The sequence below is a fragment of the Passer domesticus genome, chromosome 2 (assembly GCF_036417665.1).
Source record: "Passer domesticus isolate bPasDom1 chromosome 2, bPasDom1.hap1, whole genome shotgun sequence".
NCBI classification, from domain to species: Eukaryota; Metazoa; Chordata; class Aves; order Passeriformes; family Passeridae; genus Passer; species Passer domesticus.
The window spans coordinates 30,480,838-30,508,639 of record NC_087475.1 but is presented as its reverse complement, the minus strand read 5'-3'; the positions used below and the strand labels follow the sequence as shown (position 1 = coordinate 30,508,639).

The 27,802-nt window shown below is 38.3% G+C and overlaps 1 protein-coding gene across 4 annotated transcripts; it reads left to right on the top strand.

The window, feature by feature from the left end:
• The first annotated feature begins 1,336 nt into the window (after positions 1 to 1,336).
• Positions 1,337 to 23,078, top strand: IL1RL1 (interleukin 1 receptor like 1). Of its 4 annotated transcripts, none has more exons than XM_064408034.1 (13): positions 1,337 to 1,479; positions 2,066 to 2,236; positions 5,081 to 5,179; positions 6,022 to 6,097; positions 8,293 to 8,494; positions 8,759 to 8,927; positions 9,008 to 9,170; positions 11,339 to 11,407; positions 13,271 to 13,403; positions 13,493 to 13,650; positions 17,307 to 17,450; positions 19,406 to 19,564; positions 21,430 to 23,078. In XM_064408034.1, exons 3-13 carry the CDS (start codon positions 5,177 to 5,179, stop codon positions 21,774 to 21,776), a joined length of 1,623 nt encoding a protein of 540 aa, XP_064264104.1. In that variant the 5' UTR covers positions 1,337 to 1,479; positions 2,066 to 2,236; positions 5,081 to 5,176; the 3' UTR covers positions 21,777 to 23,078. The 4 variants fall into 4 exon arrangements, with proteins under 4 accessions (XP_064264104.1, XP_064264103.1, XP_064264102.1 ...); XM_064408033.1 differs by having other exon boundaries at positions 1,342 to 1,479; positions 5,090 to 5,179; positions 13,490 to 13,650; XM_064408032.1 differs by having other exon boundaries at positions 1,342 to 1,479; positions 13,490 to 13,650.
• Positions 23,079 to 27,802: the final 4,724 nt, after the last annotated feature.

Genomic DNA, 27,802 nt, shown 5'->3' with positions numbered 1-27,802 from the left:
CCCCTGGGGTGGCCTCAATAAATGGAGATAGTGAAACCTTTCCTGCTGGGGTCACTTGTGTCTGAATGTTTCCCTACTGTGTCCCCTGACAGTCTGCAACCAGGGTGCAAAAACTGTACCCAGCAAAAGTTTCCTGGCTAATAGAATCAGGTATTAGGCAAGCAAGGCTAATGTGCAGCTAGGTTAAGCACTGCTTCTTGGAGCAAAGTGAACTCTGATGGTGCTGAATTTCTGTTTCCCTATCTCTGCTTTTTATCTCAGGACTTTATCTTTTTTAATCTCATTGTTTTTCCTCTTGCATGCTTGAACTCCTAACTCTTAAGATATCAGTAACTTCATTCAGTCTGGGTTTTCAGTTTTTGTGTCAATGCCTTCAATTTGCATGTTTTTCACAGGAGTAATTTTGCCAACACATTTGAGTTAAGTTCATACACTCATGCTGTGGCAAAACAGTCATTGAAGCACTGATGCTTGAACCTCTGGATCATTGACTCCTAGTCCTGGTAAGGAGCTGTGGGGCCAGCTGCATTCATCTTGATACCAGTACTAAATTGTTCTTTAACACTGAGTGGCAGCTCCATTAGGTTCCCAGCAAATTTCCAGTGCTTCACTATGTTACCTTTTAAAAGATTTTCCTGCAGTCGTGCTTAACTATCCCCTGCTTCTGTTCAAAGCCATTAGGTATCTCTTTGTTTTGAGAACAGATGATTTTCTTGCTTGCTGTAGTGTTATGCATACAAGCTGCCAAGGGAGCAATTAACCCATCAAAGAAATCTCCAGGTATTTCTGTAAGCTCTTTTTTCCATAAACTTATCAGTAGGATTTTGTTTTAGAAGATGGGCCCTAAGTTACAAGACATTCAGCATTGATTTTAGTTTCTTATGAAAGCTACAGAATGGCTTTTGTTCAGCTGGCAACTATAATCTTTAGCCAGGAGCTCAGTTTCCCATCTGCACCATGATCTGGGAACAACTGGGCATGGGCAACAGACTACAGGATTAAGAGCTCTTCCGAGGTACGAGCGACATTACAAGCACCTCTGATCCAAGTGTCGGTGGACTTTGTGATAGAATAACCTTTTATGTGCCCAGAAAATGGAAGTTAGCTTTATCTGAATATATTTAATCTTTACCTAGATGAAAATGACACGTTGTGGTTGGAGGATATGGAACCCATCACTGAATGCAGATGGTTACTCCAGAATTTTCACCAAAGTCTCTTACATCAGGAAATGAGAAAGACCTTGATTCTGATGAAACCTCACAAACTTGAGCAGGGAGTAATTTGTGAGCTTTCAAAGGTAGGAGTCTGAACTGTTTGACCAAATCATTGCAAGATTTCATTGTTGCAGGTTGGCTTGCCTTTTTTTTAGCTTTTTGTTTTTGTTTTTGTTTTTTTGTCATATGGGAAGTGCAACCCCCAGACCACTTCAAAGGAAATGCTATACCAAGAACTGGGGAGACCATGGGTGTGACACAGGTAAGGTTTTTGCATACTGGCACATAATTGCTCCATCTTTGTGTATTGATGTGGAGTTGCATGCTGACAGTGGAGTCCCAGGAACACTGAAAGGAACAAATGAAATTCACAACTCTGCCAGGGAAGGGAAACAAAAGATTGAATGACTGCAGGATAAAATCTTCTTTCCCTCACAGACTTGATTTAGCTGCTGGTGCAGATAATTGATTTTTCAGCACCTTCTTTGATCAGCTTAGCTTCAGTGAAGCAGTTTCCTTCACTTAGTTAAAAACTGTTCCTGATTCTCCAGAGACTTTTCAAGCTGTTTTCAGGGAGCTGCTGCTTGACTAGACCATGCAAAGCTGTTACTTGTTTTCAAGCAAAATCTGTTTCAAAGTGCCTTCTGCCATCTGAGTGTCCGCTCTCTGTTCTCCCCAGCCAGCAGATTTATTGCACCATAATTGTGCTAAAAAAGAAACAATTTGCAATAAAGAAAAACCTATGCTAATGGTAAAAGATGTCTGATTAATTGGAACTATGAGATGCTATCTCTTATAGGTACGTAAAGTAAATTGCTACAGTAATTTGCATGTTCTGCTCTCTTGAGTGGGAGGTGTCTCAGAATGAAGACAGTATCTTGCTGCTACACATAGGAGCTGCCCAAGCCAGATAAAGAGAGCTCACAGTAATATCTGGTACCAGATAAGCAGAGAAATCTCTGCAAAAGACCCATCCACAGAGAACAAGGCACTTCTCTGGTTTCTGAATTTTCCAAATGGTAGGTCAAATTTTTATATTGTCAATTAACCAGAAATAATAGAAACAATTGATAAGAAAGTTTATTTCTTTCTTTATTTTCAGTTCAATTATGTGCTTATTTATCTCGAGAAGTAATATTTGATTAAAATAATGGGTATACTTCCATGATAGACAAATAGTGTTGGGACTAACAAAAATTTACCTTGTAGTGAAGTGTATTTAGAAATAGATTTTGCCATCAGTTTCCTGGCATATATTTTTACTAATTAGTCAAAGACACAGAAAGTCTTTACTCCCCAATTGATTTTTTAGGCTTCAGCATAATTTTGTATTTTGTGTTTAAAAATTATTTTTAAGAATAATGTGTATATCAATTATAGAAATTCTATGCTTTAATACTGAAATGTCTAAATTTTGCACCCACACCTGTAACTAGTGTAATTGCAACTCTTGTGAATGCTAGTTTTGGAATAAGTTCAGTTTTAATGCTGCAATTTTAATAGGACATTTTCAGTCAGAATGGATTTGTATCTTGTTTGATATAAGAATGAAAATCTTGTTTGATATAAGAATGAAAATCACTTCCAAAAGGTGTATGGATGTATATATCAGTAAAAAAATCCCACAAAAGTGCTCTTTCAAGGTATTTTTACTTTGTAAGATTTGTTAAGTTTTTTTGGGTAGAAATTGAGATACTATTTCCAGGTTTTGTTAGTGTGCTAGTATGCTAATTTTGTCACTTAATTTAAACAGTATTATAAACATTTTGTTGGAAAATAGAATTTTGGAAAGAAAAGCAGAAATATGTTACTAATACAGTTGCCTTCAGAGAGGTAATGAGTTAAGCCCCACAGACCACTGCTTCTGCAATCTACACAGTGGGTTCCCCCTTCTCTCACCTTCCTTTGGTAGTGGATCATTAGGAACTAGACTTTGACATACTCAGATAGTTATCCCAATTTTTGGGTCTAGTGCTTTTCCAGCACCACACTGCAGTTTTTGTTTACAGAGCTTAGGCTTGCACTCCAACCATGCAGTCATTTGCTGGTCTAGGAAGAAGCTGTAAGGCACTGCAGAACCAGTCCTTCTCTTGCTGTTTTCTATCCAGACCTGCAGTCTCTGTTTCATATTGAGGTTACTGCTTACATTGGAAAATACAAACAGAATCACATTGCTTTTTCAGTGGCATGAGCTCTTTGGATTTTCAGGAAAAATTCCTCTTTTATTAGAGCCCTCTATATTGTACATATTCACACACACAACCCCCATACCCTACTTGAACTACTGCTGGTACACTACAACTTAAAAATGAAGGGAAATTCAATAAAGCAATCATCAAATTTGGTGGGAGAATCTCAGCTCAAATAATTTGCATTCTTGTGGTGCAGGCTGGTAGCCCAGTATGTGTAAGGTCTCTCAAAGACATATTTTCTCAATAAAGAGAATGCTAACTGCAACAACTGACAAGTATGGAGATAGGAAATTATGAATTTCTTACTCCTGAATAATTCTGGCACTTGTTAGAAAAGTTAGTGAGAGCAAGTAATTGGCTGTCTCCCTTCCTAGACAATGCTGTATCTCAAAAATGGTGAAAGCACATTTCTTGCAACATTCTGGTAATTACCAGCCTTCCATTTCTGGGGCTGCAACAGCACTGGCAATAAGGGACTTGCCAGTGTTTCCAACAGCTGTATTACTTGTGGCTAAATTCCTAATAAACACTTACAAATAAAATATCAAATGAGAAAAAACCCCTCATTTCAGAAAGACTCCAAACTTAGTCTATAAAATTATTTTTATTTAAAAAACAACCAGTTTAGTTTTTGTCATCTTGATGGGGTATCACTCACTTAAGATTGCTCTAAAAAATAGAAGGGCAGTTAATACAACTCCTGGCAGACCTTGTTGAGGGCAAATAAGTTGCTGGAACAAACCCAAATACTTGGTGGGAAAAGGCTCCCAGTAGAGAAGGAATATTCTGGATGTTTTTGCTCCCTGCTAGTGTTAGAAACAACTTCTAGGAACAAGCCTCAGGCTGTGAATGATGAACAAAGCTGAGTGCTTTGCTGTGCTGATGCTGTGAATTTCATTGTGCCATTTTGTGATATACCTTTTCCTCCCAAGGGTCTGTCCAGTCCCAGGTCACTCATGGACCCTGTTCTGGGCCACCTTGTTCATTCCTTCCAGGGCAAAACTCCTGATGTTAGTGTTGAAACGTACCCTCTAAAAATCTGTTCACCTGGCCTAAAGTTTCCTTAAAATGAAAGAAGGCAATAGATTTGCACTTGTATGTGATGCTTTTCTCCAGCAATAATGAAAGCAAGTAGATCCTCACACATAATATTTCTCCTGATGGGTCACTCACTTCCTGTACAAGGCATGGCATTGGCTTTGCTGTGACATTAATGATGAGATGCTGCATTTTTTGGTCTAAACCTCATCTTTCATGTGATTTGTCAATATCCTTGCACAATACCTGCAACAAAATTCTCACACTTTTCTCTTGAAACACTAAGTTTTGCTATTGTTTTTTCAGAGGTTAAAAATAGCCCTCTGCGTATTATTAAACTTTCTAAAAGAAGAAACTTTCCATATCAATACAAAGCTGACGATAATTCTGAAAACTCAAAAATTAATTTCCTCTGAATTTCAGACTTGGCAAAAATAGAGGACTTGATAAGTCTTGTCAATGTTTATTTAGTCTGGAAGTTTTTGGCACTGAAATAAAAATTCCTTGCAGTAAGTGTGACGACAGTACTTAACATTTCTTGCCTGTTTTTTACTACTCCCCTTATGCTCACTATCTGCAAGATAAATTATATTTTCTTTCTGACTTGATTTCTCTTGAAAATAACTTGTTTAGTGTCTGTAGGAGCCAGTGGCTGCTGCTCACTCATACATGACAACAGAACCCACTGCTCTGTGATCTGCAGCAAAGAACTGCATTCAAGACTTTTTCATGGTGAGTAGAATGCTTATAGCTACCTAGTATAGCTGGGTTGCATGCCTCCTGTCTCCTGAGATATTCCTGGATTACGTCTGGGATTAGGATTAGTTTAATGCCCATGATCAAATTTTTAAAATGCCCATTCCAATTTTTTAAAAATAAAGGGGGTTGCTGGAGAGTTCTTGAGCCACACCACAATTACAGCTGGTGCGTATCAGTTAGACAAATGAGAACATAAGTGAGATACAGGATCTGCCCTGCTGCTGTTAGCTAAGTACAATATTATTCTCCTTTACCTAACTTTCCAGACCATTTCTAAAGTTCTTCTTCAGTTTAGCATTGTTTATGGCACTCACCTGGTTTTGATCTTACTGCTCAACACTTACCTAGAGAAGCTGTCACTGAAGATAGCTCCCCTTTCGTAAAAAGACAAAAAAGTATTTTGCACCTATGAAATTGATTGGATATAACCTTAATTCTAAACCAGGGTATACATTTTCAAACCCAGAATCTGTCCTTTTCTCTGCACTTGACTATGAAGAAAATGCCAATGTACATTTATCTTAATTTTAAAAAAGCAAGTTAAAAGAGGCTTCTGCCTGAGGAGCACCATGACAAAGTAATTCCCTGAGTCCCACTAAACTAAGTCATAACTGTAGTTTCAATGGTGATAGAACAAATAACATCATCTCAAAGCTGCAAAGCTGCTGCTATGTACACACACTGTACAGAGCAGCTCATATGATCAGTTTATCACTGCACAATATCATTTCCTGTTCAATTTTCTCATGTACATGGATACAGCATTACTGATACAGTCAGAGTATATTCTAAGATATCAATGTTTTTCTTCTTAGTTTAGAAATATGATGGGGCTTGTAGATTTGATCCTCCTATCTACCTTCCTCTCGGTTTCCATGACATCTGAAACATGTAAGTCACATTTTAAAAATACTTTCTGATAAGGTTTGTTCTGTTCAAATGTGTAGGCTGTTTCCAAATTGGTGGTTTTATTTTTAAGCCTAAAGTTAGTGAATTCACCTCAAGCCAGAAATCACAACTTAAAATCTAGATTTTAATGTAAATTAAAATGTACCAAACACTGTTCATTTCTATGACAGCAAGTCTAAGTTCAACTTCTGCCACTTGGCACCTCTGCAAACAGAAAGAAAAGGGTCTTCTTGAAAGAATTTGAGAGTAGCTGGTGCTCCAGGTCCCAGCTAGGCACAAACTCCAAGAGCATGTTTTAATTGCAATGAGCAGCACATATGCATATGCACCCTGCTGAATCAGGGGTGTAAATGGGTGCTGTCCTCCACAGAAATGCTCTTTAATGTCTTGAATTTGGGGATGTTAATTGAAAAACACAGTGTAACAATAAAGTTTCCCTGCACAGGTGGAATGTCCAGAGCAGTAAACTATTTCTGATGGGCCAGCTCTACTGACTCAGCTACATAATGCTGACCAGGGACAGAGAGTTGCTCGGCACTCATGTACTTCTATTCTCGAGCTGAGATGCTAATTTGTCTGAAAAATTTTGTAAGATATGGTCTCTAAATATTTCTCCATATTGTCAGTTTTACAATAGGAATGCTAAGATTTAAGCAAATGAGATTTATTAAGATGCCAATTTCTACTGAAGAATTTGCCGAAATGATTTTCACGGATGTCATTGAGTTTAGCTGAGGCCTTTTTTTTTTCAATGTCTTCACACTATTTGTCTTCTAAAAAAATCTGTATTTCCAATGTGTTCACCTTTGGCGGGGCAATGTTCTTTTCTGATCCTGCTGATATGTTCCAGTGTCTTTGCAAGGCTTGTGGGTGGGAAAACTTAAAATTATGGGGTTGGGGTTACTCATACTCATAGCTGGCTGATTTAGGAGCCCCAAATTAGTAAGTGAGATGACAATATCAGTAGAGATGGGCCACTTCTTTAGAAAGAACTAGAGCAGAAGTGTTCATCATGTAGAGACTCTCACCTCGATTTGCACACCTACATGTCTAAAGCCACCACTGCAAAGTGTCATTTTTGATAGACACTGTCTGCTTTGGTTAGCTGTTTGGTTATCTACTTTCATTTTCATGCTCCCTAATCTACTGCAGTTCCTCTGCCAATCTCAAACTTTGTTCTGTCACCATCCTTGCTCATACTCCCATCTTTTGCTTCTTAGAATGTAATTTAACTTTCAGATTAATGTGGCCAGTACACTATTCAGGTACCTGAGCACTTAAGTATTTGCCAAAATTGCTTGATTCTAGTTTCTCTGGGCCAATTTCAGTACTCAAAAGTAGAAGTATACCCAGCTAAAAACCCCAGAAAATTTAGTGGCTTACTCCCAGATTTCATGTGTGAGCACATGTGGTTTATTTTTCTAAGCTCCTTATTTGTCTCAGTTATTTCTGTATCTTTTCACCTTCCCACCTTCTTACCACAATCTTCCTTTCATGCTATCATATTGCTTTCATTTTTTTCCCTACCCCATTTTCATGAACTTAAGAGAGAAGCTGTTTTTTTGTGGTTTTATTTTTTTTTTTATTTTTTCTAAGGATCTAATCTACAGACTTCCTTCTATTATTTTTTCTTCCAGGAAAAAAAAAAAAATCAACTTAATTTCTCTGTATTAAAAAGGCAGGAAAAAAGCACTCATATATTGCATAAATAAATATTCATTATACAGAAATAAGGAAAGATAACTACATTAAAGCCAGTATTTTTCTTTGTTTTAATTAATTTTTTGAATAAAAACATTATTTTAGGCAAAGATTTACATAATAAGCTCATTGTAAGAAATCACTGTTTTTTCAATTAAGTACTCTTGTTTTTTACTGTGTGTCTGCTTAGAGCCTAGGGATCTGTTTGTTTGTTTATTTATTTGTGCCCCCCACATTAGTTACTGTTTTTGGAAACAACTGCTTCCATAATTCAAAGTAAGTAAAATTTTTATTTTATTTTATTTTATTTTATTTTATTGAAAAACATCTAGTGAAAATAGTACTGTGTATCATCTCTGAAAGCTCCAGGAGGGTAGAAGGACATGACAGGCCTACTGACCCAGGAATGCCAAGTTCTCTGTCTCAGCAGACAAAAGCTTAATTTATCTGATATTCTGATTTTTGTTCATTTGCAGTTGATCCTATGGAAGGTGAGGCCTTAGTTATAAAATGTCCCAAGTGGAGTTCGTCTGTAAAAATCACCTGGTACCGCACGGATACTCACAAAGTAATTCCTGCGGAAGAGGAGGGATCACGAGTATTTTCCATAGAACGATTTCTTTGGTTTCTGCCAACTTCTAGAGAGGATTCTGGAAACTACACTTGTGTAACACATTTGTAAGTGTGACATGGAAAGTGGAAGGTGTAAGATTGGCAAGAATATATGTTTTGATAATATATTACAATTATAATTTGTGGAAATGATGACTTTTTTCATAAGTTTTCACCCTGCAACTGCTATTTTTTATGGCAGATCATTAAAACCAAGCTGTGACTGAAATAAAATAATCATTCACATATTTATAGAATTTGTTATAAGCATTAATATATTCCATGTAAAAATGCAATCACTGACTGACATACCTTATTCCATTTTTAAAGTCCAAGTAATCGCACAAAGTCATACAACGTGAGTGTGCAAGTGCATTCATACAAGCCAGGAGAATGTTTCCCAAGTCGGATTCGTTACCCAAATGACACTGGAAGAGGAAAAATTGTTTGTCCCACCATTGATAACTATAAGAATGCTACTATTGTCCAGTGGTATAAGGTAAATAAAACCCTGATAGAGCCAATGTAGGTAAGAATACTGAAAAGCTCTTTGCAACCAAACACATTTTTGTTTTCCAGGACTGCAAACCTCTTCAGGGACAGAGATACTTCAAGAAAGAGAAATATATTTATATTGATAATCCAAGAAGGGAGGATGATGGTTATTATACTTGTCAATTTATTTATACCCACAAAGGAAATGTGTTTAACGTATCAGCAACAAGAATTTTCATAAGTGGGGGTAAGACATTAACTCTGTATCTTGCTAAGATAAAAAGACTAATGCCAACTTAGAGCAAAGGAAACTCCTTTTGTACATTAAAAAGAGAAAGTGTTTTGGTTGGTTTGTTTTATCATGTTATTTAAGATTTTCATCAGCTTTATTAGATTAATTTTGTGGATGGTCACCCACATAGAACCAGATGGGGTAAAGTCACACCTGGTCTTATTCAATTTTTTGTTTAAAAGATTCTGATGACTCTGGTTAAGTGCTGTGGTTAATAGAGTTCTCTGGTAGCACATTTCTGAAACGAAGGATCTCCTCAGTGGAATGCCACAATGCTCTGCTTTCTGTTTTTTGAGGGCAGCAGAATCTGTGGCTAGTGAGGATTGTCTGGTGATCACTAGATCAGTCATGTGTTGATGGCCTACAACTTAATGCCTCTTGGTCCATCTCAACCATCTAACATTTATTGGATAGTAGGACTGAAAAAAATTTAAACTTGTCTTGAATGAGACAAAATGAACAAGATATATATAGAAATGGAAAATGGATGGATTTCAGTGATTACTATCTCTCTGTGATTTTGAACATGGACAATGTAATTGAGATGTGTGGACTTTGGGTTGCCTCTAGGATCCTTTCTCCTCAGGGAGACTTTGTGTTTGGATGTTGTTCAGGAAACGGCACACAGAAATTTATAGTTTCAGATTGTATCAACTTGCAAAACTTCAAAATGCATCTTCAGTTCTGCAATCAGATCAGTTGAAAAATAGTCAGAAAGACCCTTTCTTGGGTGGTGGTGCAAGGCTTGAGTTTGGCTCATGTGGTTGTTTTGTTGCTGTTTAGTTAATTTTTTTGTTTTTAGCAGCAATGTCCATTTGCAGACTGAGCCTCAGGCCCTTTTGCTCTGGGGAGACACACGGCTCGTGGGCAGAATGCAGACTTGGAGCATAGGAGCCTTGGATGCAGCTTTTGCTGCTCTGCCCAGATCTCAGTAACAGAGTTTGTTCTGATTTTTCTCAGCTGGACAGAAGACAGATTGAGCAGAGACTTAGTTCAGTAGCTGGGAAATGTTCTTTTTCTCCTTTTCTACCTGTTTTTCTACATGATACAATCATGCTTTCCATGACACTTCTCTGCCTAACAATTTTTGTTTGAATGTACTTCCATCAAAACTTCTCTAACTGTTCTGGAATACTGTTCTTCCTGGGTTACAACAAAAATTTCCGGGTTTTATTTGGCCCAAAGACATTCAAATTTACAAAAGCCTTTGTTGCATCCAGACAGATCTTGAAGTTCATCTAACTTTCCTTTGAAATCATTGCAGAAAGAAGAGATCACAACATAACATGTAAATCTGGCCTGGGTCTGGCATGTCTGCTCCAGGTTTTGCTAAATTCAAAGTATTTAATGGCAACTTTGAGGTTTTTATCAGACCTTAAAATTAGTATGCTGATGAGTGGTGCTGATCTCTTTTGTTAATGTTAGAGAGCTATGATATACATTCCTGTTGCCTTGCAGATCCATGCTGATCCAGAGGAGTTTCTGCCTCTGATTGCTGGCAGCTAAGAACTTAGCATAGTCAGATAGCTGGGAAGTTACTGGCTTTCTCCTGACTTCTATTTTATCATATCCAGTCAGTCTGGGAAGCAGGGTCCGAAATGTGTTCCTACTGAATTTTTTGGCAAATATGTGTTTCACAGAGGTGCCTTGAGATAAAAAGCTTAATGAGGAAAGAGTAGTTAGAAAGCAATATGTTTGGAGTTCAGATACTGCATAAAAGTATGCCTTACCTATTTAATATCATTGATATGAGTAATTTCTCAAATGTCTCTTAAAAAAACCCCAAAACAACTGAGAAAACACACAAGCCTGTAACAGCATTTGCTTTTTTCCCCCACTCAGCAGCTAAAACACTACTTCAAAACCTAAATTTTTTTCCATACTTTTTATGTACAAAGGTAAATAAATAGATGGGGAGAAAATACTGAAAGTAATAACATGTACGTACTCCCCAGAGATTGTAGGAATAAAACTAGATGACCCCAACAGGTATGTGAAACACTGTTAGTTTGCAATTCTGTTTTGTGATTATAAAATATTAATTGTACAGATTACAACCCTTATCTTACAAAATGCATTTTCACAACTTGCTAATGCATGCTTTTCCTCTTTAATTTCTAAAGTGAAATATTCACCTCTACCACCTCAAATCATATTTCCAAAGAATAATGATGTAATAGAAGCAGAGCTTGGTGAGTACAAATTTTAATTTGTTTTTAAATTAATGTTTTGTAATGGTCCAGCAAACATGGGAATCTTCAAGAAGATGTAATGGTGGAAGATTTCATCACAGTTTTGCACCATAATATTTACAATATTTAATTCCCTCCAGGTGCAGCGGTGTGAAGTTAGGTATAACTGATGTGTTATTTAGGCATTAAGTGAAGTTTAAGAAGATTTAAATAACTTGTTCTACTCTCACTGGGGTAGACTAGGATTATTCACAGAGTGAATCATTACATCTCAGCTGAAAAGCGACAGCTTCCATCCACTTCAAAGAGGGCTGTGGCTAAATCCCTCAAAACTGCTTGGTGGTACCCCTAAGAGGGGAGGATGGACTATTCTTGTGGCTAGAGCTACTCCCTGCTATTTTCAGTCCCCATGTGGAAACAGTGCCTGTGTCTCTGTGGAGGAATGAAGGAGAGCAAGGAACCAATTGCTGGCTCTGAGGCTGAGGAGCATTGCCTGTCTCATGTCCATGTTGGCTAGCAGTGATCAGAGCAGTCTGCTTGGAAGATGCTGGAGGGCTGGAGGACAGGACCCAGCAGTGGATGTAGACAGAGCAGTTGGACAGCCCGTGATGCAGATCTTGCTCCTGGCTCTCCGCTGTTCAGGGCTATTGATGCTCTCAGGGATTCGCATTCATCCTGGTTAGCTTGCAGCATCAGGACAAGGTGTTCCTGGTAGCAGTGAGAGTTGTCTGGGGTTTGTCTGCAGTCAGTGAGAAAGGTGGAGCTCTCCAGCAAGAGACTAAACCCATCAGAAATCTCAATGGGTAATCCAGGATGCCTGTCTGCCAGGGCAAGTGGGTGAAGCTGGGCCAGTGGGAGAAGGGACTGTACCTACCACTCCTCTGCTTCTGTCCTACAGCAAGACTGCTCTGGCAGCAGGCACTGCAGGGGTGCACAGCCCTCTCTGTTCCATGTGCTGGGGCTCGGAGACTTGCCAGTTGACTCACATTCCCATTATTTTACTCCTCTTTCCCCCACTTGTTTTGTTGGTCAGAAATTAGGTGGTCTCTGCTTGAGAACAAGCTTTCTCTAGTAAGATGGTCAGTGCCCAGTGCTCTGTGGGCTCTGCCTATCCCTCTGATAGTACTTACACAGAGAAAATCCACTTTGCATTTGAAACCCAATTGCTGTACTGGTTCTATTCTCTCCTGTTTGCAAAAATGAAGGGATTTCCCCATGCTCCCTAATACCAATTAATGACTTAACCTTGAGATTTAATATTCTTATCTAAGAGCTGTTTAGATGCAGACTTAAAAATGGAAACAATTTAACATGTTTAAATTATATTTTCTTTCGGTGCAATGGTGACCCTTTCTTTGGAATAAATATTTCCTAATGGGAAGAATTTAATAAGTAATTTCCTGTTTTAGTTTTGCTTGGACTGGCTTACTTTACTTTTGTCCAGCTTGAATGAAATCCAAGTTAAGTCTGCAGACAAGTCTTATGCAAAATAATATATTCTGAAATTTAATTAGATTATTTCTGTGTACATTTATGTGTCAAATGCCATATCCATTCTGTGTTCCTCATTAGCTGATTATATGTGTAAAACATTACAAATAAAGGGTACATTGCCTTCATCATAATAAATATAAATAATTCCTTTTGTAATCCTTGGTGTGTTATTAGATAATTTGCTGAAAAATTCCTGTTATTTCTTTTTGTCTCTTCTATGGATCATTTTGTCAGCAGTAGTTCAGAAAAATATGTCAAAATTACTATGACACAAGTTGTATGAAGATTTGTAGAAAAAGATTTTATGAGGAAAACATAATTTTCCTTGCTTTTCAGCAAGGAATGTTTACAACTCTGTATCTTGCTTAGGTGCTGCTTTGTCTCTGAAATGTCAGGCCCGCCTGGGGATTAAGAAACAGCCAGTGGCTGCTGTCAGATGGGATGTGGATGATACCCCAGTGAAAAACCTTGTTTTTTCAAGATTTCATGAAGAAACTCATTTGTAAGTGCACATAACACAGAATAATCTTTCTCCTACACTAACTGTGCCTAGCCAATGCTACCATCTCTTTCTCTTTCTCTTTCTAGTAGTTTTAATGGACATGAGCAAGTATACTATGAAGAGACCACTTTGAATATTACTGAAGTAAAAAAGGAGGATCTGCAGTCAAATTTCACATGTATAGCATTGAACATGATGCACAACACAAGAGTCACAGTGACATTACAACTCAAAGTGCAATCTAAGGGTAAGATTTATTCATTTCGATTCTTTACAATTTGCACTTAGTTTGAAATACATTGGTGAGGTTATTTTATTCTTTGTTTCAGGTAGTAAAAAAGTTTCAGTTAATAAGAAGCAAAATCAGCCTGCCTCTTCCCTACATGTTCCAGCTAGTTGCAAAATTCTTGTGGCCAAGTCCTTGTCCTTGAGCTGGGGAGAGAGTGGGACATTATTCAAACAGTGTCGGCAAGAGATGAAATATGCAGAGTGTGGCTGTATCAGCTCTGTGATAAGAATATTCTGTTTCTAGGATAGTTCTCTGCTGTGACAAACTATTGTCTCTAGTGTAAAAGTGTGGCAGAAAATAGGCAAACTTCAAATCTGAGGGTTTCAGCTGCTGGTTTGCAAGTTTGTTTGCTTTCCTTACCATACTGCATCCACTGTAGTGCCTTTTTTTGGTCTCAATGTTGTGAGAATCACCTCTTCAAAATCACTCTTTATCTTCTCTGAGCGCCACTGTGTTCCCTCTGTGCTACTCACAGAGACAGGTGTGAGTAGCACTTCAAAGGCTATCCCTTGGTTTTGTTTTTAAATTCCTGGTTCTAGTAGTATCTGAAAGAGAAGGAAAATCCAGGACAGTAAATGATGGGGACAGGGATTGTCCTTAGCTCACATTTTATATTTATATTTTATATTTTAATAGGGATAGCATTTTATATTTTAATAGGGATAGCCAGATCCTTAAGCCCTGTTGCCCACACCTCTGAATCAGATTCCTATGGCAGAAAATGCTGTTTTGTCTGTGAAGGCTCAAGAAGCAGCTTTGATCAGTTGTTTCCTTTTTCGTCCCTTCAGATATGCTAAACCACCAAGAATCATGAAATCATAGAATGGTTTGGGTTGGAAGGAACCTTAAAGATCATTTAGTTCCAAACCCCCTGCCAAGGGCAGGGATGCCTTTCACTAGACTAAGTTACTCAGAGCTCCATCCAGCCTGGCCTCGAACACTTCCAGGGATGTGGCATCCACAGCTTCTCTGGGCAACATGTGCCAGTGCCTCACCACCCTCACAGGAAAGAATTTCTTCCTAATATGTAATCTAAAACTACTCTCTTTTCTCAAGGACTTTGAAAGCATATCCTGTATTCATCCCATGAATCACAGAACCTAATTTCTGTTATAGACAGATCTTATTTTTTTTATTCATAGTCTTCAGTAAATGTTCATGAAAGCTCTTGGCTGTGACCCTGCTTTCACTGCTACCTTCTTTATATGGATATCTGTTCCCTTGTCCTTGTTGCTGCTGTTGACAAGGTGTCTGCCTCTGCTCCTCAGACTGCTGGTGTCAGCAATGCTATGTCCAGAAGTGGCTGTGCTCTGCTTTAGTTTTCTTCACTCAGTCCTCACAGAGCTCAGCAATATTTATGTTAAAGCAATGCCTCTTGGTTTTCAGAATAATAAAAATGTTATAGGATTCACTTGTGCCTCTCGTCTTGTAAATGTGTAATGAAGATATGCACACTCCTTTTTTTTTGTTTTGTTTGTATTTAATAGGGAAAAAAATTCCAAATATATGATTGCTCCTCAGTGTTTCGCACAGCACAACTTGTGTCTGCTAGCTACTATCCTGTTAATGTTTTTTTTTTTTTACATAGTCATTCAAAGCAGAGATAAAGTTCAGCCAAAGCATCATCTCTGTTCTTCCTCCAAGATGTTTAATGCTAAAGCTAACCTTTTGGCTCATATTTTGTAGATTGATGTGGACAGGAACTCTAGACCCAGATCTCTGCCTTCACTGTTTGGAAGTGCATCCACTTTAGATGCCAGAGAAAACAGAAAAAACTGCTGCTCTTCTGGAGTTTGTCTGGAACTCCTTCAAAAGTTGCTTTCTGACATGTTTTCTCTGGCCTTTCGAATATTAGTCCTTGTGAGCTGATAGTTCTGTATTCCCATTGAATATAAACAGAAGATGTCTTACTCATGAACTCAGCTGCTAAATGATGCAGTAAAGTCAAATGGAACAACAGGATCTACTCAGCCTTGTTCAGGGGCTTGTGGCACTTGGCCCCACTGTGCTGAATGTTCACTAGTGAATTAATTTAGTGAATGTTCATTAGTTAATTCCAGAGAAAGAAGAGGCTAAGCCAGCATTACTGGAAATTGAACCTGCTCTTCCAGGAGCACACCTCTGTGGGATCATCTGAGACATTACAAATGGCATGGGCACATTGCTTCTTTGCCAGCCTTGGTCTAATCAGTGCATATATAAACAGCATTATTTTAAGTTTGTAATTGCAAAAGTTGGTGTTTGAACCTGTTTCTTCTCTAGATGTTTATAGAGACTTAATGCAACACACCAGTAATTGTAATGTTATGATGAGCATGCCGTCAGCAAATGTACAGTAAGAAACAACATCACACTCTGGTGTTTGGGTCAGCCCCTCTGGGTAGTGAAAGGGGTTTCCTTACTTTTTGTATTGACCAGGAAAGAGGATCAAGTACTGAAATTTAATGGGGTCAATAAGGCTGAAGTTCCTTCATAGGCATCATGTGACACAATTAAAAATACGGCCAAACTTCACTTTAGAAAAGTGTTTAGAAAACAACTAGTTCTTTCACTTGAGAAAGAACTGGTTGTTTTCTTGCCCAGTCTTATTAGAAGGTGTTTCCTCCTGATCTGGTTCTGGTAAGGTAAGCTTCCTCACAAGCCTACCATTTCTTTTTCCCTTTAAATGCCAAAGAAAGAAATGTAAAGACTGTGAAAATCTTGTTAAATTTACCTCACATCCTACCAGAGGAAAGGGAAAATGTGTTTGTAAACTCTTAATTTATATGCATTTTCAGCAGAATTTCTCAGGCACACCCTCCACTAGACCAAACCTCTCAGCACCCCATCCATCCAAGCTGTTCTGGACCACCTCCAGGGATAGGGCATCCACAGTTTTTCTGGGCAATCTGTTCCAGTATTTTACCACCCTCAATGTAAAAAATGTTTTCCATATATCTAGACTTAATCTATCCTTGATAAGTCTTCACCTCTGAGGTAAAGATGAACAGATTCTAGAGCTCTTCCATGACGGAAATTGGAACTAAAGTGGTTGGCTCTTTTCTATCCCAATTTCTCTTACTCATCATTGCTATTACATCCTCCTTGAACCTCTTGAGAGGAAAAGGCTGGAGAGAACATCATCTGACTTCGGCATTGTTTATTTTATTTTTGTGACCAGGACATGTTCTATTTTCCTGCTTGTCTAGTGCTATCTTAGTTCTTATCTTGCAGATTTCATTACTTGCACATGCTCTTTGTATCCTATTTGTGCAATCATGCCAGAAGCCTCCATTTGTCCTTTTGTGGATTTTCTTGCGTAGGCTTAGATGTCTCACAAAATGGTTATGTTATTACCAGTTTTTAAAAGTTACAAGGTACCTAAACATCATTGCCAGCTGTGGTTTTTAGCATTGGTAGGTCTGGATTCAACAAAGTGAATATTAATTATATACTGCAGAATATGCTTCTAGTACAGGGGTCTGTGTGCTGGCTATGCCAGCTGGGGAAGGAAGCAGCTTTTTCATCTCTGTTTTGAGCTCCTGAAAGCTGTAACAGAAGTAAGGATATGAGGCTAAAGCTTCAGTACACTGGTTAACTTCTCTGTGGCTAACAAATATTCCTCTACTTTGCAGAGTTTCTTCCTAATGTCCTCCTGATCACAGGATCTCTAGTTCTGCTAGGTGCAATAGCACTCTCAGTTATCCTTTACCAGTCTTTCCGAGTGGATATCGTCCTGTTGTATCGGGAGATATTCCAGCCCTACTCAGTCAAGGATGGTAAGTAAGATTTGAGGAAGAAAGTTTAAAAAAAGAAAAATGGCAAATCATAGAGAAAGTAATTTATTTGATAGTTGCTAACCCACGACACCAGAGCCAGATTCTTCTCTTTCTTACACCTTTAGTAAGGGGAAGTCATGCATAGCTCTGCAAGTGCTTTCCTGGGTTTTGTAGCACTGAATTACATAAAAAAGAGATTAAGTCCTGGTTTTGTAGTTTTTTAAATGAAAATATTTGCCATAAAATACTGAATGGCGTTGAGAGTCTGATTTACAGTGCTATTAACTGTACTTGTTATGTGCTCTTTAATGCAAAGGAACAAACCTGATAACTAACATTCTAAACTCATATATTAGAGCAACACAGTTTTTGTAGGCCAAAAAGAAAGATACCAACAGTGTGGAAGACATTTCTGGAGGAATATATCCTATATAACTCTACTGGTTGCTTTCAGCTCAAGAGTCAGACATCTACATGTAGTTGTATGCAATGAAAGTGCACACATGCAAGTTTCCATCTTAGACATGAAACCTGGATATCTGTGGCTGTCTGACTGAAAGCAATTGGTGCTGTTGAGGCTGCCTTAGGGCTTAAGTGAGACTGAATCCCTCTGCAGGGGGCAGCTGAAGGGCAGACAGTGCCTAATGACATGATGAAGTACATGTCTTTAAGAGACCAAATCCAGCTAAATGGAAAATGTTTAAATCTGAAGCTGACTCTTACCACAGATGTCTGCATGGTAGATATCTACAGCTGATCTAGTTACTTATCTTCTCATTAAAGAGGAAAGAAGTATGCTTTTTAGGACAGTTTCCATGTAAGTATATTGTATGATGACATTAATCAGACTCTGGAAATGGACATTTCATTATTATTACAGAATCACAAAATCACAGATTCACAGAATCAATGAGGACCTCTGTGATCATCGAGTCCGAACACCACCATGTCAGCTAGACCATGGCATTCAATGCCATTTCCAGCCTTTCCTTAAACACCTCCAGGGATGACTTCAGGTGACTCCAACACCAGCCTGGACAGCCCATTCCAATGCCTAATCATCCTTTCTATGAAGAAATTCTTCCTAATGTCCAAGCTATTCCTTCTCTGCTCCAGTTTAGCATTGTGTCCTCTTGTCCTGTTGCTGCTTGCCTGGGAGAAGAGGCTGACCCCCACCTGGCTATAACCTCCTTTTGGGTCATTATGGAGAAAATAGGCTCAAACCTGAGCCTTCTCTTCTCCAGACTAAATAACCCCAGATCCCTCAGCTACTTCTCATAGGATTTATTGTTAGAATGGTTTGAGCAAGAACCTCAGCAACAAAAGAAAGGATATAGACATTTCCACCAGAAAGAAATAAACAGCTGGGATTAGAATAAAAATGCTGTAATGGAAAACTTAATTTAGAGAAATGAAGTAAGGAATTAAATAAATACTTGACTTTGTATTTGGTTCTGATTGTAAGACTGTTTCCTAAGAAATGTGATTTCCACTCAGGAGTATGATATGTTGTGGGAATGATGAATAAAGCCTTCAAGATGGAAGAATTTAAATGGAATATCTTGTGCTGAGAGACAAAGCCTGTTAGTAGTGACTTGTATCACTGAAATAACAAATGCTGAGCTTCATGGCTATATCATGCTAATATGCATCGATCAGTTGAAATCTTACTACATTGTTATTACCACAGCTGGAATGCAATTTTCACAATACAAAGGCCAGGTTCTCCAAAGCTACAAACACACAGGACAAAACAACTGAGCATGGAAAACACCAAATATGCACAGTCTTTAGTTTCCAAACATGCACCAGATTAGATACATTATTCCGATTGGCTGGAACTGCTTTTTAGATCTATTTCAGTGACTGATATTTTTATTTCTCATCTACTTTTTGCAAGAGACATCTCTAATTCATGTTAACACAGTACTCCTTCCTCTTGTTTTGCCTTATAGATGGGAAGATATATGATGCATATGTTATCTACCCCAAAAACCACACCAATGAAGCTAATTTTGTGGAATATTTTGTTTACCAAATCATGCCAGATATTCTGGAAAATAAATGTGGATATACATTGTGTATTTATGGGAGAGATATATATCCTGGAGAAGGTAAGTTTCAGATCTGGTAGTGCATGAATTACTTGTCAAGCTTGAACAAATTGTGGTTCTAGTCCCTTTTAGGTGTATAGGAGGTCACTCTGCATTCCAGACCTTGCAGCTCATCTCCTCAGCAGCCATCTCTCTGCTCTTTCAGGCCAGGTGTCACAAGGACACTCTGTGCTTTCCAGTGTGCTAGGAAAAGCAAGATGCAAGGAAGGGGCACAGACTTCTTATCATTTTGGAAGGCACAGGAAACACAATCCCGAGTGTGACTTTTTTAAAAATACACTTGCTCTTTGGAAAGTGTAACTCTGTGCAGCCATTATCTGGGCAAAGCCACAACCAAACAGCATGAGCTGGCTTGGCTGACTACAGGAAAAGGAAAAGGAGAAACCCATAAGCCAAACCCACAAAATCATCTGAGGAAACATCTTTGCTGTTATCACTCAGGAGTTTTCAACCTTTTAAGAGGGGTTAGAATCACAAGGAGTTCGGCTTCTTTTCATGACATGTTCTATCTTCCCTTCACACAATTCCCAGCATTAGTTCAGGAGAGAACTGGTATGCTTTATTCCTACTTTCTTGTCTTTCGTGATGAAATCGTGTTTATTAATCCTTGCTAATTTCCATATAGACGTCCTCTACATTATCGCATATGATTGCTGCCACCTAGGTGCTATCTGCTCTCCTCCTGAGCTGACTTCTCTGTTTATCTTGTGCCCTTGTTCTTCTGTGGACGGGGTCTTCTCTCTCTATCAGTGAGCAGGCATGAAGCCTAAGCTGGTGCATTTTCTGTTTCACATTTCTGAAATCATCTGCATTGGGCCAGGTGTCATTCATCAGCTCTGAGCTGAGGCTGAAATCTTTGATACTCTTCTTTTCTGGAAAGTTGTGAAAAGGCAGCCTAGCCTTGGGAAAAATAAAGGTGAAGAAAAGCTGCAGAAGTTGAGCCAGACCATTCCCACATCCAGCACAAGGAGCTACAGTAGCTCAGAAAACTGTCAATAGCAAAAACTTACACCACTTGCAGTGAGTGGTCTGGCAGCCCCTAGCAAAGGAAAAGAGGGTACATTTGGAGCTGGCTGATGCATCTGCAAACCAGCTGGTTTGTTAAATAATTGGTATATTGAATTTCCTCAGCTGGTCTCCCTCTTCCTTTCTTTTGGCTCAGTGTCACAGTGACAGTAGCACTGATCAGGTCTCCCTAACATGGCAGTGGGAAATTCAAACACTTTCAGCTGTGCTGACACATAGATGCCCTGAAAGTCTGGATTTACTCCTGCAGGGTGAAGGCCAACACAATGCACAGATTAGTGTATAAATTAACAGAGAATAACTCAGGACAATTCACTGTAATTAACTCTAACCCCACCTGGAAATAAGCCTCTTAGATGCAAGTCACCCAAAAGCCTCCTAATGACTAGTTTTCAAGGGTAAGTATTGCAAGATTGTCTCTAAGGCATTAAACTTGGTACAACACAATTCCTTACATGGAGACTGCTGATCAAACACAATTTTGTTACAGTCAGATCTATTCAACTTGACCCTAGGTCACTGGAATAGAAATTCTTAACAATACTTAAAAGCAGTGAATATATTAATGTTTCAACCAAAAAACCCTTTTGAAATGAAAGCTTTTTGTTTTGGGCTTCTTGCTTTTCTCTGCCTCTGCCCCATTGCCTTTGCTTGGTTGTTGTTTTATGTCTTTTTGAAGGGTTTAGGGAATAAAGTATTTCTCCAATAAACAAACTGTATCAGACTGAAGTGAGGTAGAAATTATTTCTGGTTACAAAGCAATGAAAATGGAGTTTCCAATCTCAACAGAATTTTCAAAGTAATATCAGCGTGTCATCATTTTTTTTGTGCATTGCTAGATGCAGCCAGTGCAATTGAGAAGAGGATGCAGAAGAGCAGAAGGTTGATCATCCTGCTGACACACCAGCTGATTAATTCTAAAGAAGATTCTTATGATCAACACATTGCTTTATACAATGCCCTCATTCAAAATGACACAAAGGTGATCCTTCTGGAAATGGAGACAATTGGGAATTATGAGAAGCTTCAGGAGTCCCTTAGGTTTATTATTAAGCAGCAAGGCACCATCAAGTGGAAAGAGGAGCACACGGTGCACCCACAGTCACCCAGCTCTAAGTTCTGGAAGCAGGTGAGGTACCATATGCCGCTGACACACAGACCCTCACACCTGGCTGACAGCAGGTGAGCAGCGCTGCACTACCAGGATGGACAAGCCCACAGCTGGCTTTGCTTTCAGAAGGTGCATGACTGTCCACTCTGCAAGTCTGGCTGAGTTTTTTGAACTTTTTTCCGTCCTTCAATTGAGTAGCAATGGGTAAATTGATGGAAGAGGTCTAGGAAACTGAGGGGACATTTTATAGGTATGAGAGTTCTGTAAAGAAATAATTATTGATTGTGTGGAGAATTTTGCACGTCACAGAAAACCAAATGTGCTTATACTCTTTCTATATATAGTTGTATATATAACAGAAAATTATGATTGTGAATAATTGAATGCTCTGCAGGTTTACTTCATCTTTCTAATGCAGTTGATGAAATATAAATGCCTTCTGTATTATTTGACTAGAAAATATAATGTGTATTTTGCAACTAGAAAGTGTAATGTTATGCTTTTGTTAACTTTTATTTTCTGACCCTTATTCCTTTTTGATTCAATGGTGATACTCACAAGATGAAATTTTATTTTTTCTTAGTATGGGTGCCTCACTAAAGGATCTTTTGAGACTGATGTGAATACAGTGTTGAGGGAAATAAATGCAATGATATATATATGTATACATGCATATATCTATAAATATAATATGCATTGTTACAGGAAATAAATGCACCGATACATATAAAGGTACTTTGTATACACTTTATTTTTTATGTCTATTAAAATGAATCTCACACAAAGGAGAAAGTTGAAATATTTTAGGTACAATAATCGTGTTGTTACTGTAATTATTTTCTTGAGATAGAAATAACATATAAAAATTACGATGTTCTTTTGATATGCTGACAGCCTTCCTTTAAGCTGCTGAAAAAATAGATCTTTTTTTATAAGAAAAATTATCTACCTTTTTTCCATGCTTTGGCCTCATGTGTAGTTATACTTTCTGATAGGAAATAGCCTTAATTGCAGAGGTCAGAGCCAAATCTCCTTCTAGTTCAGGGGAACAGGAACAAGATGTATTCTAGTACAGGTATCCCTGCAAAATTTAATATTTTAGATTTTCAAACCCAGGAAATTCTTCCTGTCAGAGAAGGCTTAGTTTTCAACTTTAGACTTGCTACAGAATAGACTTAAAAAGTGAAGATTAGATGCAGAACATTCATTGTTACTAAGCCCAGGATTACAAACAGGCAAGTTCTTTCCTTTCACTCTAAGTTTTTATTGAATATGGATCTTCAGATTTATAAATAGATATTTGGAGTAGAAATAATGTGCATAAACTATCTGTATAGATATTTTTCAGCATTCAATTAAAAGATCTATGGCAAACTAGACAGTTTTTCACTAATGAGTTGTATTTTCAAGGGTTCATTCACTCATTGCTAGCTTCACCACAACTATAAAGCATCAAATGTTGCATTTTGTAATTACCTCATTAGATTGTGTGTAGAGCTGGGTCCTGTTCCTAAAGATACCTTTGGATAAACCTTGCTGTCTCTGTGGAGGCTCCACAAAATGGATTCATGCCAGTGTGAGACTTGGTTTATTCCTACAGTACCATTTCTTCCCACAGAGAGCATACCAGCACTAAGGTATATGTAAAAGCAGGAAAGCCTGTTGCTAAAAACTATGAAGATTTTTACACATAAGATACAGAGCAAGACAGAATATTCACTTCCAAGATTATCACAGGATAAGTTTTTAATGCAGTTTGAGTTCTGGACTTGTAATGAACAAGAAAGGATGATAAGCAAGTGTCTTGGAAAGGAAAAGTCTAGGATGACTTTTGAAGCTGGAAAGAGATGAGGAGAAGGTACAATGAGGAAGTGCACAGGATCAGTAATGAACCAAATTGCTCTGAAATATACTGGTGTGTCATCAACTTCTGTCAGCCAGGCATGTAGTCATGGTGGTGAAAAACAAGCTCACTACATGGCTTTTGTGGTGATGCTACTTTTTTCAAGTTTCATGGTCAGCCCAGAAAAAAAAAAAAAAAGAAAAAAAAGAATAGAATTCTTATTGTGATTTGCCAGCAGTGAAAAAAATGGCCTTGACAAAAAGAAAAGGAGCAAATTCAGAGATTCAGAGAGTGGCAAAGAACATTTACAGTATCGGGGGTGAGTATGTGACCGTAATAATGACTAAAAAATACTGCAGTTGTCACAGGGTGTTTTTTTGTTATTCTTTAGTGTTTAGTAAAGAAACTCCTAAGAGTTTAGTAAATACATATGAGATATACATTAAAATAGATATATTCTACAGATGTTATCATATTTGTAATGTTAGAGAGAAAGGACAAAAAGAACTGTGGAGTACTTTTACAGCATCATAAAATATCAGCACCACTGAGGGCACATCAGGAATCCTGCATTCAGTTCTGGGCTCTGGAGAGACAGGGACATTGTGGAGTGGGTACAGCAAAGAGCCATGAGGTTGGTGGAGGGATTGGAGCATCTTTCCTACGAAGAGAAGCAAAGGGAACTGGGACTCTTTAGCCTGGTGAAGTCCCTGACCTGAAGGGAGGGTACAAAGAAGAGGGGGTCAGGCTCATCCCAGTGATGCCCAGTGACAGGACCAGAGGCAATGGGTGGAAACCTAAAAACAGGAGGTTCCCCCTGAACATCAGAAAGGGTGACCCAGCACTGGCACAGGTTGTCCAGGGAAGTTTTGAGTCTCCAGCATTGGAGATACTAAAAAACTGCCAGGGCTTGATTCTGGCCAATCTTAAGCAGGGGGTTTAACTAAATAACTTCCAGAGGTGTCTTCCATTCTCAATCATTCTATGATATGCAACTTACAAACAACATAGATTTTCAAAAGCTTTGGTGGTTTTTTTTGTGTTTTGTTTTTTTTGTTTTTTTTTTTTTTTTTTTAATTAAAATTGCCTTTTTGTCTGCCTTCATGGAATAACAGAATGACAGGTTGCCCTGTCCCTCCCCACCACCACCCCCCCCCCAAAAAAAAAGTATTCTTTCAACATAGAAATAATAACATGGGAATAAACTTAGAAAGCTTATAGAAGATTCAGTTTGGATGCTTTAAGCTTAAACTAAACAGCACCAAGGCAATTTTGTTCCTGAATTATATTGCCCACAAAGAGTTTTAATGTTCTTCAGTTTCTACCCTTTTTTGGCCCCTCAAGGGACTCTGGAGAGCACATTTGCATTCACTTCTTAATAGAGCAGAGTCATCCTGCCCTCTTGTGGGTGAACAGGCACTCAGAGATTCTGACCAGCTAGAGGTCCTGTATGGTTGAGATTTGATGTTCCTACAGCTCACATGGTTGTGAAGCATGAAACTTACCCCTTAAAAGAAGGTTTTAGGAGTTTTCTAGAGTTTTTGCAGCAAGCCATTATTTGTTATGCAACATTAATATCTTAGAGCATTGGACAAAGCCTGTTTGGAAGATGATGTGTAAAATTGATATTATATTAAATTGAATGTACAACTGTGTGTTCCTTGCTTTTTAAAGGGTTGAAAAACTACAGCTGTTGTTTTAGACACAAATCATGCATATCTAGTTGTGTTTCAGCTGGATACTGTACATCTTGTAGTGAGCAAGGTCCTTGACACAGTCTCTGCTAGACATACAGATCCACAAAAGTGATCACAAAAACAGTGGGACCTGAGGGACTAACAGGATGTGACCAGCACACAAACCTCAGCTCAGAGCTAATCACTAGAGGCATCCCTCAGGGAGTGATATCAGCACTGGGAATGTTTAGCATCCGTATTGATGGCCTTGACAATGGGACAGAATGCACAACCAATGAATTTTCAGACAGAAAATCAAACTGGGGAGGGATAGTTGACCCACTGGAGCACAGGGCTGCTGTTTTAGACAGCAACAGGCTGAAGAAAAGGAAACCCACAAAGTTCAAAGTGCTGTATTTGAGATGGAACAAACCCATTCAGCAACGCAGCCTGGAGCTCAACCTAATGCAAAACAGCTTTGCAGAAATAGGCTGGGTGTCCTGGTTGACACTAAAGTGAGCACAATGCAGCAGTGTGTCCTTGTGGCTAAGGTGACTAACAGCACTCTGCACCTTACTAATGAGAATACAGTTGTGGAAAGTGGTTATTCCACTGAATGCAGCATTTGTGAGATCATCTCTGCGCACTATGTCAGGTTTTGGGCTCCTCAGCACAAGTGAGGTACTGACATATTGAAGTCCAGGAGAAGATCACCAAGAGCACAGATCATACAGGGAGAGGCCAAGAGGCCCTGTTTCTACCTACAATAATCTAGTGAAAAGACAGAGAGAATGGATGGAACCAGACTCTTCTAAACCAGCCCAGAGATGGGACAAAAACGTAACTGTGACTAATTAGAACATAGGAAATTTATATTAGATATTAGGAAAAAAATTTCACCATATGCATGTCCCAAAGCTGGAACATGTGCTCAGAGAAGCTGTGGAATCCCCATCCAGGTCTCATTCACGTGCACCCTGAAGAGGGGCTGGACCTGAGGACTCCCAGATGTCCCTTCAAACCTGAATTATTCTGTGATGCTGTGATGTGGAGGAACGTTTGAAAGTGTCCAACTTCTGTATTTTAAAATTTCTGAGAAACATATGAGGCTCTAACAGATACATCATCAGTTTGTAACCTGCTTTTTTTGATATTAGGGGAAGATAACGCTGAAAAACTATTGGACTTGACTTAACGTGTGCTAAGAATTAATATAGCTTGTATATAGAGATAATAGATAAAGTTTAAGAAGGACTATTGCCACCTAAGAGCAAACAGGTTTAAAGTGTGGTTACAGGAGTTGGGTATGTTGCAATTTGTCATGGAAATAGTTTCAGTTTTTTCAGTTAGCACCTCTATATAATTTATGTTGGATGGAAAGGAAGATGTGAAAAACTGTGTGAAATAACTGGTCTTCTGTAACTGATTCTCAATTGGTCAGGTTGTCAGAGCTTCATTCAAAAATCTGTTTTCCAATCTTAATGCAAACTTTCATGTTCATCATGACATTTTCAAAATTAAAATCTAAGACGTAGCTATTTTTAGTCAAGTTACATATCTATTATTACACTATGACTTCTCAATTAAAATTGTATTAGTCAGAGAACTAAAAAGTGTAAAGTTTATTCTCCTTTCACATATATTCATGTATCCCAGAGCTAGCTATGACATTAGTTGAAAGGACCAATTGAACACAGCATTTTCTGCAATGTGGATTAAAGTGCAAAAGTTGAGAGTATTTCAAAAGAATATGAAAACAAATAAATGTGAGAAAAGCTCATGGAAAATATTGCTGTAGAAGACAGTCAAAAAAAGAAGTTTCCAAACTGTAGCTATGAAGAGAGTCTGTGTAGGTAAAAAGCTGATGACATTTTACTTTACCATTTTATTTGCTGGCTGCTAAACAGTTTCCAGACTGTAATATAAAATCATTATCATCTTTATGATATCTGCTTTCTTTTAGGTTTAAAAATCAGGTACTAAGTCATAATACCAAAAGCACTGCAAAGTATCTTCTACACATTTTAAAAGCAGCTATAGTTAGTTAGATCTTTAGCTTACTTTCCTGGAATTGTGCTGATTTACATTGTGAAAGGTCTAATTGTTATAGACATATTGCTTTATTCTGTGATGAGGAAAACAAATGAGGTGAGATAGCAAAACTCTCTAGGGTTTCTTCACTTCACCTCTACAATGAAAATATGCAAGCAAGCCAGCTCTGTGTAATACCTCCCTCCTTTTAAGTGTAACCTGCTTGTTTTACCTCCAAACTGTCCCCTCCTGTTAAATTGGGAACTTTTGCATTAGCAGTTGTCTGGGGTAAAAAACCCAAAATGTAGCTGTCACCAAGCAAATTTCTGAAGATGAAAAGGGTGATAGGCAAATAAAAGGATTCCTGAGGGAACGATTTTTTCCCTGCTGTTATCAAAGTAACTTTATTTAGAGGCATAGTGAATCGCTGCACAGTACTTATCAGATAAAACATTCATGGAATTAACAATGGCAAGCATTCATTTACTTAGGAACAGGACTCAGACAAGAAACCTATCAGAAACTCCTGATGTTCCACTCCAACTGTTCCA

What these genes read in the sequence shown, in the direction of transcription:
- IL1RL1 (XM_064408033.1), top strand. An exon ending in CTATTGTCCAGTGGTATAAG is followed by an intron (nt 8,928 to 9,007) that starts GTAAATAAAACC and finishes TTTGTTTTCCAG; the next exon opens with GACTGCAAACCTCTTCAGGG. An exon ending in ACTCAAAGTGCAATCTAAGG is followed by an intron (nt 13,651 to 17,306) that starts GTAAGATTTATT and finishes TCTACTTTGCAG; the next exon opens with AGTTTCTTCCTAATGTCCTC.